Source organism: Nothoprocta perdicaria, unplaced genomic scaffold, assembly GCF_003342845.1.
Source record: "Nothoprocta perdicaria isolate Ctin4 unplaced genomic scaffold, notPer1 scaffold_37, whole genome shotgun sequence".
Lineage (NCBI taxonomy): Eukaryota > Metazoa > Chordata > Aves > Tinamiformes > Tinamidae > Nothoprocta > Nothoprocta perdicaria.
Window position 1 is genome coordinate 2,941,572 of NW_020455610.1, and position 12,897 is coordinate 2,954,468.

At 45.4% G+C, this 12,897-nt stretch overlaps 1 protein-coding gene across 1 annotated transcript; it reads right to left on the reverse strand.

The window, feature by feature from the left end:
* Positions 1 to 51: 51 nt before the first annotated feature.
* On the reverse strand, positions 52 to 10,793 carry FBXL3 (F-box and leucine rich repeat protein 3). The gene is made up of 4 exons (XM_026044511.1): positions 10,380 to 10,793; positions 7,940 to 8,062; positions 4,094 to 4,265; positions 52 to 1,800 (listed from the first exon to the last, which is right to left on the reverse strand). Exons 1-4 carry the CDS (start codon positions 10,776 to 10,778, stop codon positions 1,157 to 1,159), a joined length of 1,338 nt encoding a protein of 445 aa, XP_025900296.1. The 5' UTR covers positions 10,779 to 10,793; the 3' UTR covers positions 52 to 1,156.
* Positions 10,794 to 12,897: the final 2,104 nt, after the last annotated feature.

Sequence of the window (12,897 nt, forward strand, 5' to 3'; positions counted from 1 at the left end):
ATTATGAAACGATTCAACTAGCTTAATTACAAGGTATACAAAATGATCATCTATCAAACATTCACTTTATACATAAACATTTCAGAAACAGATTTACAGTATACAGGTAGTTTATACAGCTGAAGCAACTGTTACAAAGCCGTTTTCCTCGAATTCTAAGCAGCAATTAGGCCTAGGATTTTGTGAAACGTTCTTGGCCACCTCTCCAACRTGAGCTTTTTATTTGCTCTTCCCATCCGCGTGGTCACGTTCAGCGGCGCAGTGTTCAGCGAACAAACCACGCGCTGCTGCTATGGGGCTTTCGCACCCTGTGCTGCAAAACCGGCTCCCGCACGAGGAACGCTCCGTAGCTCCCATAAGGTTTTAAATACAATATATCTACACTTCAGTCCCAGAATGCTTTCGCTTCCTGAGCTAAACATAATACCTTAAAACAGGTTTAGGCATGGATTGGAGACCCCGTAAGCRAACTACTTTGAAATGCATAGAAGAAAAACAAAAAAAAAACCACCCCACACTTCTGTTCACTCTCATGACTCCTGTAGATASGCATTGCACTCTAGATACACATTTTATATGGATTTAATAATSCATTGAATAAAGGTAGCAAATTTAGTGTTTTAAGTATCGAAACTCCATGACTGTATTACATTTGCCTCTTAAGACTTCTATATAAAAGAAGGTGCAAGTTTCACAGCACACAGCATATTCCAGACCGGCCCATCCCACTATCTAGAGCCTGGAACAGCAGCTTCCTCTGGTTTTAAGATCAAATCCAATCCATCTTCAGATCCAACTCAAAGGAGGACACAGGGAACATATGGACAACTGGTACAGGTGCATTTGCAGGGACATTCCCCTACTATGAGTATTTTATTTTCTTTCTCTGCAAGTCTGTGGTCACTGTCGATGAAACAGCAAATCTAAACCAGAAGTGTTTTGTTTGGATGAGAAAAAAAAGGGGGGGGGGGTTGGAGCTATTCACAAGTTCTATTTTCAAATCTGGATTTTACAAGTAACTCTTAAATGAGTGATTATTTTTCTAGGAAATAACGCAGYAAAACTACAGTATTCAATAAGCACGTAGGATGAATTGCAGCATGGCAAGCTTGGGTTTAAGGTGCTATTCCATCTGCCCGGAAACGGTCCAGGGAGTTTACCAGGTAGGCATCATGTCTGGGAACCAGACCCTGCCGAGATGCTTTGAAACTTCCCAATGAATCTGCTCCAGGCTGTATTTCTGGTCGGGAATCAAGACCTCCTCCATGATGGAGAGCTGGGAGAGGCGGCCGCCGCACATCTTGACAAACTCCACGAAGGCGCTGCAGGACACCTCGCACTCGCCCAGGCCGATGGCCGAGAGCTGCTTGCAGCGCTCCGCGATGCGGATGAGCTCCTCGTCGAGGGGCCGCAGGCCGTTGGCGCACACCACGAGCTCCACGAGGCGCGGGCACGTCATGCCCACGCGGCCCAGCACGTCCTTGCTCACCGACCTCCCGAAGTAGAGGTGCGTGACGGGCGTCTCGTAGCGAAAGAAGGGGTCGAACTCCTCTTCGTACAAGAAAAAGTACATGACCAGGTTGACCTTGGGAGAGTGCTTGATGAAAGCGTCCCAGCTGCTCTTCTGAATCGCGTGGAACTGAGTCTGCCCGGGGTTCTCACTGACCACGTCGATGCGCAGGTGCTCCAGGCGCACGTGCTTCTCCGAGGACAGCGCAAGCAGCAGCTCGTCGCTCAGCAGGTGGTAGTTGAGCGCCAGCTCCCGCAGCCCGTGACACTGGTCGGCCACGCACAGGATGCCTGCGGACAGGGAACGTTCCGAGATGCTCACACAGGCCAAACACCCACACCTCAACAGGAAACGGCGCCACACTTTCTTCATGCACATCAAGAAGGTGCTAAGATACCTCAACACAGGATCATGATACAACATCAGAACAAAACCACCCAGGACAACCCACGTTGGAGCCTGCTTTACACGGAGGTGCTCTCGGGTGTAACTGCATACCGTGTGCTCTGCCCAGGAAGACACACATCCTCCACGTGGTTAATAGTGCTGCTTTGCTAGAGAAGGGTGGTAAAGTTAACGTGTCCCATTGTCACCCGTTGACAGGTACCGGCRATGGTACCGCACAGGAGCGCTGCAGAACAGCGTTCCCAGAGACCAGCTCTGCATTTCACAGGCCACAGGAAACTGCACGCGACTCCAGACACGATCCTTCCATCAACAGAGAAGCAGGAACAACATTTAGTGTGAACTGCCAAGGCTGAACTCAATACCCTACGGCTCCGAGTCAGGGAAAAGAAATACTAAGAGATATTTTAAGATGCAGCTCAGCAAAAGCCTATACTGAGCTTAAAGTTAGGCTGACCTCTGATCTGTGATCTCCATAAATGACGAGAGACTGGAGTATTGCTGTAAGAATCACTCTGTCCTGTCTCTACAGGGCGTGTGGCAGTCCTGACAGGAGCTGAAGCTCTGACAGGAAAGGGCAAGCCCAGAAACTGCCCGCACGGTCACCCTGGTTCCGCCTTCTCAAGTCCAGCCCTAATGTGGCCTTCTCTCCGGCACATCATTCCAAACACCCTTTGGCAGCAGCTCGARGTTTGATACCGGTCTTTCCCTCCATCCCTGCAGTGGTGGAGTCTCTGGCGCTGCTCTCATCATCCCCCTCTGCCCTTGGCTAACACAAGTCTCAAGCCCTCCTCTGGGATCGAGCTCCCTCCTGGAGCTTCAGTTTGAAGGCTCGTTTTACCACGTAAGAAAGTACCTAGTAATCGTGACCCTCTTGATTCAATTAAAGCTTTTCCCCCTCCAGTTTACAGCAACCTGATTACAATATTGACAGGAGGAAAAAGGAAGGAGAAAAAAAGAAGGGCAGGTCAATGCTCAGAGCTTCCCATTTCCCTTTGAGGGTCTCCCTTTGGCTGTCTGCTTGTCCTGAAGCCTTCCGGCGCTTCGTTGTGCCCTTCTCTCCCGCTCAGGGCACAGGGAGGCCTCTATTAAGCTACCAAATCACCCTGCCCTTTCGTTCTACTGCTCTCAGCTCTAGGAAGGGCGACAGCAGCCGTGCTCCTTCCTCCTAGCAGGCGCTGCCACTTCTTCCACCCACAGGACAAGAGGCGTGGAACAGCACGCAACAGGCGGGCGGCTCCAGGAACTTGGCCCCTCTCCTAGCTCACCCAGCACAAAGCCAGGGCGCTTGGGAGCCCAGGCCCAGGGAACCGTTTTCCCCTCGCGTAGCTACAACCGACTGCTGGGGCCGCCTTCTCCAGACACAYGTCACTGCTCCCCTGCGTCCCGCACACCCAAAAATTCTCAACTTTTAAGTCAAAAAGAGATGATCAGTTTAACCAGGTGAAGCAAAGCCCTGTCTACGGTTACTAAGCTTTAAGGAAATCCCATTTCCATTCACACACTGTTAAACATTCTGCTCGATCAATCTGCTGTGAAACCCACCTGTGGTTTGAGGATTTATCAGTAGAAATCCCACCACAGGACAGGAGAGCTTGTGTTTGAGAGCTACACCTGCCAAGGGAGCAGGTTTGCACTCTGCCATTGCAACAGTGGTGACCTCTGTTGCCGTACAGCTTTCCCACAACCCGAGGGCTCCTGCTGCTGAACCTTACGTGTAACACGTTTAATACTGAGGATTTCACTGTATGAGCACCAAGAAAGGCATCCTAATTACAGCTGTTTCTATGGGAAATCTGAAGAGAAGTTCCAAAGAGGCCCAACTGTACCGCATGCCTTCCTCCCCAGYGCACAAGTGCAGTGCAACCATTGAGTCCTTTTAATGACCACAAGCAGCAAGTTATTTGCCCCAAAAAGCCATGCCCTGCTGCATTYCCAGCCAACTCAGCAGTGCCACCAGAAAGGGAAGTGTGGGATGGAGAGACAAGCAGTTGAATTAACATCTTCCTCTGTGGCAGTTACRGCATATGCACCAGTTGCTACATTCAGCATCACTCGATTCCGCCCCCATCCGTCCTGCTCCTCAAGAGAGATTTTTCAGACAGAATTTAACAAATACACTTAAAAACCAACCCCAAAAGCCACCACAGAGCACAGGGGGAGGACACAGCAGCTTACCAGCTGGAGAAACGTGAGGACAGCTGCTCATTTTCAGGAGTTTGAGGGTGTCACTGTTGTTAGCCACGAGCACTTTGAGGGACGGATCATCGACRGGCGTATCATCGATCTTAAGCGAAGAGAGGGATTTCGAGTTGACGAACACCACTGTCAGCGCCGAAATAAAGTGAGACTGCAAGAAAAGTTCAAAAAMAAAGTTTAAACGAAACAGTAGCATTTAAAGAAAAACCTCAATGGTCTACATTGTATAGAGTAATCCTGCCTTATTTATTCACAGCAGTCATGATTTGGTAGTTTCATCAAACAGCAGTCACAATTTGAAGTTTCATCAAACATTCATTTAAGTCTGAATGTTTAACACTGAACACCAACGAGAGGCTCACTAGGATAATTCTGCACACAGACCCAGAGCATGTGACTGGAAGGGCCACAACCAAAGCCACTGATTTGGATTTATTTCTTTATTATTTTTTTAATCTGGAGGGTAACTTGCAAACCAGGCTCTTAAGCATCAGGCTCTCAAAGAAGATTCCACCATGTCCTGGAACAGGAGAGGCCACCTAATGAGTTGTGCTGCGCTGGCGAGAGACGAGCCCCACAGAGCAGGGCAAGCCCAATACTCCATCCATTTTACAGCTCGTTTTTCCCAAGCGAAGTGGTGCAATCCATGCAAGTCCCTGTCCTTGGCTAGATGGGAATGTAGCAGAAGGAAGGCGGCTCCTGGTGGCAGCCTTGGGGCCAGGCCCAGGGCAAACAACAGGAGGGAATGGATTCTGTTGGTACAGAGGCATGAGGGAAGAGAAGCCCAACTGTCTGGAGGCCTCTGGAGCGCAGCACCCACTGCCAGCCACACTCTGCTGGAAGAGGTTCGAGAACCAGTGCTCCAACGCTCCCCATTTGATACCTACTGATTTCTCCTCCGAGCTCTAAAACTGCTGCTCTCTCAAYATCGTCTATTTCGTGAATTTTCATCAGCTTCTCGGAGCACTAATTGCTGGAGCTCCTTACTAGCATTTCTAGAAGTATGAGGAAGGAGAATCATAGAATTGTTAAGGTTGGCAGGGACCTCTAGAGACCACCTAGTCCAACCCCCTGCTCCAGCAGGGACACCCAGAGCACGGGGCGGCATCCAGGCAGGTTGGGAAGATCTCCAGAGAAGGAGACTCCACAGCCTCCCTGAGCAGGCAGGTGTTTCAGTTTGTGGAGGTTTCCTCTAGTCCTATCGCTGGCCACCACTGAGAAGAGGCTGCACCCTCCTCCTCACTGCCTCCCCTTTGAGGTATTTATACACGCTGATCAGGTCCCCCCTCAGCCTCCTCTTCTCCAGGCTGAACAGGCCCAGCTCCCTCAGCCTTAAGCGCAGGGGAACCTACACTGAAGATGCTTCCCAAATATTCTTCATATTAATCTTCATTTGGGGGCAATTTTAAGTGGATGATAGCTAACATTAAGTGGTCCTTCCGATTTTTTGGCACACAATGCAGTGGAAGTGGATGAGATCTAAACAGTCCTGAAATGCACCATTAGGCCAAAAAAACCCAGTGCATATCCAAAGAGCAGTCCATTTTTTATGGGAATACTAAATCAGAGGCATATCATTACAGACACTCAGATTGAGCATAGTCATGGAAAAACAYATGGGAATAAAGGTGAACAGCAAAATAACCAAACTCGTACTACCAATCAAGTTATAAAAAATGGAAGATGAAATCCTGTGTCAATAGACACAAAGCCACAGACACGAGGAAAGAGGGGAAGATGCCGACCCGGCAGTAACTCAGTGCTCAGCAGAGCAAGTCCTCCCCACCTCCCATTTCAATCTACAGAAATATATGACTAAGCTGACACCTTTCATTAGCAAAGGTTGATATAGGTAACAGGAGTATTTAATGTTAATGCACACAGCACATTTACGGGGCTCTTAGAGCTTTGCTTCTGGGAGCAGACTGACAAAAGTGGCATTCTGACAAGAAAACTTATGATTCAAACTGACTAAATATTTAATCCTAAATGCGTTTGTTAAATATTTATGATTATATTAAGGTTAACATTTCATGCAATAGCCAGAATATAAAAACCACAAGACTTCAATAACTTCAGAAGCAAGAATTAGATAAAGTTTGTTGGGAATATGAGTTAAATCCCAAATATCAAAACTTAAAATTCTGGAACATGACTGCATTAAAGCATTCTATGCAGCCTCTTAAAAAGAGCTGTCCTCCACCCAAGCTGGTATCAGGACATTATTGCACACATTCCTTACATACAATTTCCCRATTAGTTCAGCACTTTGATTTCAGTGTGGTTCCACTCCAAGCCCCATGCCATGTAGAATCCAGAATACAGTAATAYGAGAGAAGGTCCCCAAACTATTTGCTCATGTGTGACATGTTTTTTAAAATATTTTTTTAAAAACTCACAAGCAGATTTACAGCAGCAATTAATATCTTCCTATCTGTAAAGTGGAAGATTCAGTTAATGCAAATGAAACGAGACTGTTCAAATAAATACACATTAGCACTGGGTTAGCCTAAACTAACTACCTCGGCAGTACTTCCAAGGACCCTGACTGCATTCAGATTATATCCATTACACMTGGAACAAGAAAAGCTGGTCAACGAATATTTGTACCTTGAATCTGCAAATCTGTTAGTACTGTATTTGTATTCTCTGTAGTCAGAACTTAATTCCCTTTTAGATGTTAAAACAGCTAAAGAAAAATGCACATGCTTGTAAAAGCAGGGGATTTGAACCCACAGCTTGAAGGCCRAAATGAAGCCACGCTGCGTCCCAAGAGGTACGAGCTGGCAGTTTCGGGGCTTTTCATCACTGACACGCACGTAAGGTCCCTTCCGACCTTCAGCATTCTATGATTCYAAGCAGCAGAGAGAGACAGACTGGGGAGAGTCCTTAAGGGATTCTGGTGAAGTGTGCTTAGCATTATGTTTCCTTAAGTTTTCACTAAATGTGATCTACAAAAAACATTGGCCTCTAACAACGTTAAGTCTGGCAAGAAGAGCGCATTTAATTTATATATATTTATACACACACACACATAAATACACACACATATGTATATACATCTATATGTAAAATATAGATACAAAAGTCACTGCTCTCAGTATTTGCAATGACAAAATTTACTCAAGGGATAAATCTAACTCTGGACATAATTTGCTCATTGCCGAGGCTCATTTTGGATGTACGTTACAAGGCCAACTGGGAATTTATTATGAACAAAAAAATAACATTTTGGAAGTGCTGGAATTGAATAAAACCATAACACAAGTAACAACAAATGATAATTCAACAACTTGAATAACCAACACTTATCCTCAGAGTGCAAAGAAATAAAAGATCAAAACAGATTAATAATAAAGAAAACAGATAAAAGGAGAGATCATTTCTAACAAATGAAGACTGTGGGTTCTTTTCATGGCATTCACATATTTGCACGTTCACCTCTGCAAGCAGCCCAAAGAGTGAAAAGCCCCCACAGAATCCAGTGAGGAATCTATAAGGCTCTTTGAAGKAAGGAGTAGAAATATGTTCCAGAGAACCCCATGACACGACTGTGACCACTGCTGGGGACAATAATTCCTAAGTCTGCAAGTCTGTAACCTGCTGGCTTGCAAAATATTTCTCAGTATTTCAAAGGAAACGAACAGGAGTACTTTGAAACATAAGCTCAGAACCACATTCTCATGCGAGCACTTTAGGAATCCATCCAAGTACAGCGCTGCAGTTCCTCCCTTTAACAGGGCCTGGTAATACAGTTTTATGTGCCTAAAATATATGGCAACCACTGCAATATTTTTCCACAGGAAAATACACGTATTAAAATACCTTGGGTAAATCCATGAAGCTTGGCCGGGCGGTTGAAATCAGCCCAAGTGTTTTCAGAGAGCAATTCACAAGCTGTGATAAAATATCACAAGCCGCTTCCGCCGATTCCTTGCTGCTGTCCACCTTAAAACAGAATGGTTTTAGAAAAAGCTGTAGCAAATACTCTCCTCACAAAGAGCCCAAGAAGCCACACTTCAATATTGTGCTACTGTTTCAAGTGTGATTAAAAAAAAGACTTCACTGCAACTCCCTCAGTGTCCTAAACATTGATTTCCCCCTCATACTCTCTGCAGAAAAGTCTGCATATAAAACAAAGCAACAACAGCAAAACACCCCATAACATCATCTGTCAATTTACAGCTTTGCTAAAGACTTCTGTGAAGTTTAGCATAGCGAGAGGCCAAATAAGAATTCAAAGATATTCMGTTAATACCAAGTAAGAAGCAAGTAGATACTCATTTAGCTCTGAAACTTGCCCCTTTTTCTCTGCAACTTCTTTATCAAAACGTAGGCAACCTATAAAACCATCACTATGTAAAAGAGCTGATTCTTTGTTCAGTGCTTCAGCTCACAGCGCGGAGCTGCTGGTTCAGTAGAATCCAACCTCCCCGCCTGGGCCTTTACCATTAAGGTCACACATACACAAGGGACACGCTGCCCAGGCTTCATGTCGGCTGGTTACACCACCACATCACTTGGGGGGCCTCGGGTGGCTTTTCCCCAGCACCCAYGTGTGCTTTCCCAATAATCCCTTCTATACAGCAGGTATGAGAACTTCGTAAACTCAGGGAAGAGTGAAAGCCTTAGTCCCAAGATCATTACTGGGTATGCCCCAGGCCAGGCTACCTTGTTAGCAACTGATCTCAGCAAGCCTGTACTCAGGTACCCAAGTGCTCATTTGCCACTTGAAAGGCCTTTTTCTTTTGTTTTTCCAATCATCTATTCTTAATTTGCCCAAATAAAAATTTAAGCTTTTAGCAGTGACAGAATAATCAGTGTTATATCCACTTCCTTGTGATTATCCTCCTCTTTTCCCATGGTTTAGTCTCTGTTCTGCACCATCAAGGGACACATTTTTAGGGGCACATTCAAGAACTCTCTCAGGATGCTCCTGCCAGTGAAAGGAATCTGAAACTCCTTGAGAGCATCTGGTGGGAAACAGCATCTGGAATCCGACACCGCCAGGTCTCTGCAACACAGCTCCACGTTTCTTTATCCAGAGCCTTGAGGCAAAGCTTGTGATAACCAGTTCCCCCCGGCGCTGCAGCAGCAATACACACCAACAAGCAGATGTGCCCCAGCTACTCACAAGCTGCTGTTTCCCACAACACTGAAACTGCAACATTTCTAAAGCAAAAGCCTGTATGATCTATTTGTTACAGAGGCAATCTCCTTTCTAAATGAGTCAACAGCCATGAGTGCTTCACAACACCCTTCCCAAACAGAGGACAGTGTAGGTGTGACCCATATCAGAAGCTTTAATTTGCTCCAAGTAACTGGACAGTGTAAACCGAGTCAGTTTTGACCAGGGGATATCTCTAGCCAAGCACAAGCAGTCAGTGCATCACCCCTTGCAAAGCACTTTTCCCAGCTAACAGGGTTTGCTACAGCTGTACTAAACCTCACGTGCAAACAGCCCCATACTACTTAGTGCTGAAACGACTAGTTGGTTACTAGTATTAGTGAACTTTGTATYTGTGCACTGGATGTTTTCTGACCACAAGTATGAGATTTAGATTGCTAGAGAATGTGCAAGAAGGAAATGCATAGTTTATGAATCCTGATTAAACGTAATTAAACTCAATTGAGACAGGTATTCAGATGTTTGCTAGCATCAGGACTGAAATATATCTGACCATTTGTTGAGGCAGAATTCTAAGCAGCTAAGAGGCTCAAAGAAAAGAGGGGAAAAATACAATGAAAAAAGTTATTTTCAGAACAGTTACTCTAAGGTTGAGTGTGGAAAACATATACAAATAAACAAAGGAACGAGAAGATACATCTGTACACTCATTTAGAGAGCTCATTTCTTCAAAATACTGTGTTTGAAGACCAAGCCTACCAGAGAATATATACTCCTATATATACATACACACACACACTCCTATATATACTGCTATACCTCTTTTTAAATAACTGGCAGTCCTGATCACGAACAACTCATGAGCCTCTTCTTAAATTCAGTGACATGTTCTACAGTTTTAAGTATGTTAAAAAGTTTTGATCACAGATGCCAATTATCACTGACCATCAATGGCATTTAGATTACTCATTTTATCATTTGTTCTCATGTGTTTATAGTTCTCATGTGTTTATATCTACGTGACAAACCAGGAACACTATCTCGAGAGCAAATACATCCCCTTGACTCTTTCCTAATAAGAAAATAATTTTCTAAAAATCAGTTATTAAAAAAAAAAAAGCCTGCAAAATGCACTACCTTGAAGCTCACGTACTGCAGATGGTTGGAATGCCTCTTAATTATTTGCTTGATGAGTTCAGGATGTGTAGCCCTCAAGTAAGAGGTAGCGGGCTGATTGAGTTCGAACTCGAAGCACCTCCAGAGATCGGGCATATGGAACACCTGGTTCCAGCTCCGACACACCTGGGAGGCGTGAGCGCGATCCAGGAGGGGCAGGTACTGGAACACCTGCAGGATGATGTCCTGAAGCAGGTTGGCCCAGTCCGGCCTCCGCACGGCTCCGTGCTGCCCATCTGTCATCTTGTGCCTCTTGGATTCCTCATCGGCCGTCTCTTCACGTGAGCCACTCGTAGCTCCATTACTCTTCCTTCCTCGTTTCATTCTATAAATAGTAATAATAATTTTTAAACAATCCATATTTATTTTTGTAAATAAGCGCTAAGAACAACAACATTTTTATTGGATAATTGCTGAAGCAAAGATGCATGTTTTCTGCAGGTCTGGTTTTGCACTTTTTCCTGCATAAAAGAAAAAAAAGGCAAGTTTGCTATATGTTTAGATAGCAAACCAGTTTTCGAAACACCCTATCTTAAATATTGCTTCTCCTATCATCAACACTGCACGCTCACCTTTTTGTGCTCGAGTCTGCTCTGCACTTAATTGCTTTTACCATTTTGCAGGTTGTTATTTTAGTCCCCTGCTGTTGCAAAGCCACCCTTGGGAACAGCTCAGTACATAGTACGTTGCCATCTGCATTGCTCCTCTGGGTCTATCTACCAGAAACAACAACATTTAAAACTGAGGAAGGTGCAGTATGAAATGGACATGGGTCTGCTGGCAGGTCATACATCTGACCCGTTCATTTTTATTCCCAGGCATCCAGAACATKGCATTTACCAGCAAAAACAAACACAAAACCAAAAAACACCCCTCAAAATGTACCTACTTTAAATAAGTATCCTTTAAAACACACTATCAGTAATGTCTGCATGCTTTTGAGTTTTYCAATGAATTAATTAGTAGTTAGGGTAACAATCGGGAAGGTTCAAGCCTAAAAAAAGCACTGCAGAAGAGGCATCAAGTCTTCCTCAAAACCCCAATAAATCCGGTAACTCTGAGGCACGTGGTATCTCAGTAGCACCTACTTCTTTCACAGTGAACTCATTAATGCAAATTCTACATTACTGTGCACCCTAAAAGAGGAAAAAAATACCACAAATTAAAGAGTTGAGCACCAGATTTTGATGCATGTGTTTTTGTGCAAGCCAGCTTAAACACAGGTCACTGGACAGAAGTTCAATTTCTACAAACCTCAGCCTGACAGAATGTCCTAAGACCTTAAACCAACCTACAACACGCTCAGCTCTGCCTCCTAAAAACCCAAGGGACCCTTGGGGAGGGGATGGAAGGGGAGGACATTGACACTTATAAACAAACAAAGAAAAAAACCCATCATCTAGAAGATACACATGAACTTCACACACAGTGGAGCTGTTCTGGTTTAACGCTCAGGTACAACCCCACGTCCATCACGTATTCAGTGGGTCCTTCCCATGCTGTACGCTGCAGCTATGTATTTTATAGTCTTCCTAGTCAAAGGCTGGGAGTCTTTTCCCCAAACAGTTTCACTTGGATATTTAAAATGTTAAAAGGGATACTGGTTATCTCCCAGGCATCATGGTCTATACTCCCTGGTGGAATAGGTGGAGAAGGGCCAGGGCACCCGTGGCCACCACACCAGCCCAGACAGCAGGGTAGTTATGAGCACTCCTAGTATAACTATATATTAATTATAGATTAAACTCCCTTCTGAAGTCATAGGGTGCCATGGGAAGGTTTTACAGACTGCCCATAAGGCAAACAACTAATTGGGCTATCCCTGATGAGGGATACAGGTCACAGTTTCCCAAGAAAATAAGAGGCTGCGAGTCCTACACGCTATGTGATGGAGAAGTACAAGACACAGGAGAGGAGGCTCCTCTTCCCGGGAGCGCTTCTGCTGCTGATCTCCTGGATATTGATTTAAAGGGAAAAAAAAAAAAGGGTAATCACAGAGTTTCAAAAATATCTCCCCAGGGAAATTTAAAACAAACCAGCCAAACAAAACATCTATGCCCAGAAGTAGAAAACGTAACTCCAAGTACTGGATGACCACGGTGTCTTTCCTCACTTAAGGTACCAGAACGTCTTTTTTAAAGGCATGATGGGTTCCAACCTCTCAGAGTACGTAGGGCAAGTGCAGAGAATCAGGAGAACGCGCGTTTTCCTGCRTAACTCTGCAGAGCCACCTAAGAACAGCCTCGGGGGACGCCCAGGCCGGGGCTGAGAGGGTGAAACCCGCCGCGGGCCCCGGGCGCAGGCGGCCCCCGAGCAGGGAGCGCTCGCTGCCCGCTCTCCCACCGACCGGCACACCCCGCCTCGCTGCTCCGCGCCTCCTCACCACTATTATTTATTATTATACATATATACGTATATATGTTTTTCTTTCCGCGGACGTGAAAGCCGCGCGCGCGAGCGGGGCGCGCGGAGGGAGGAG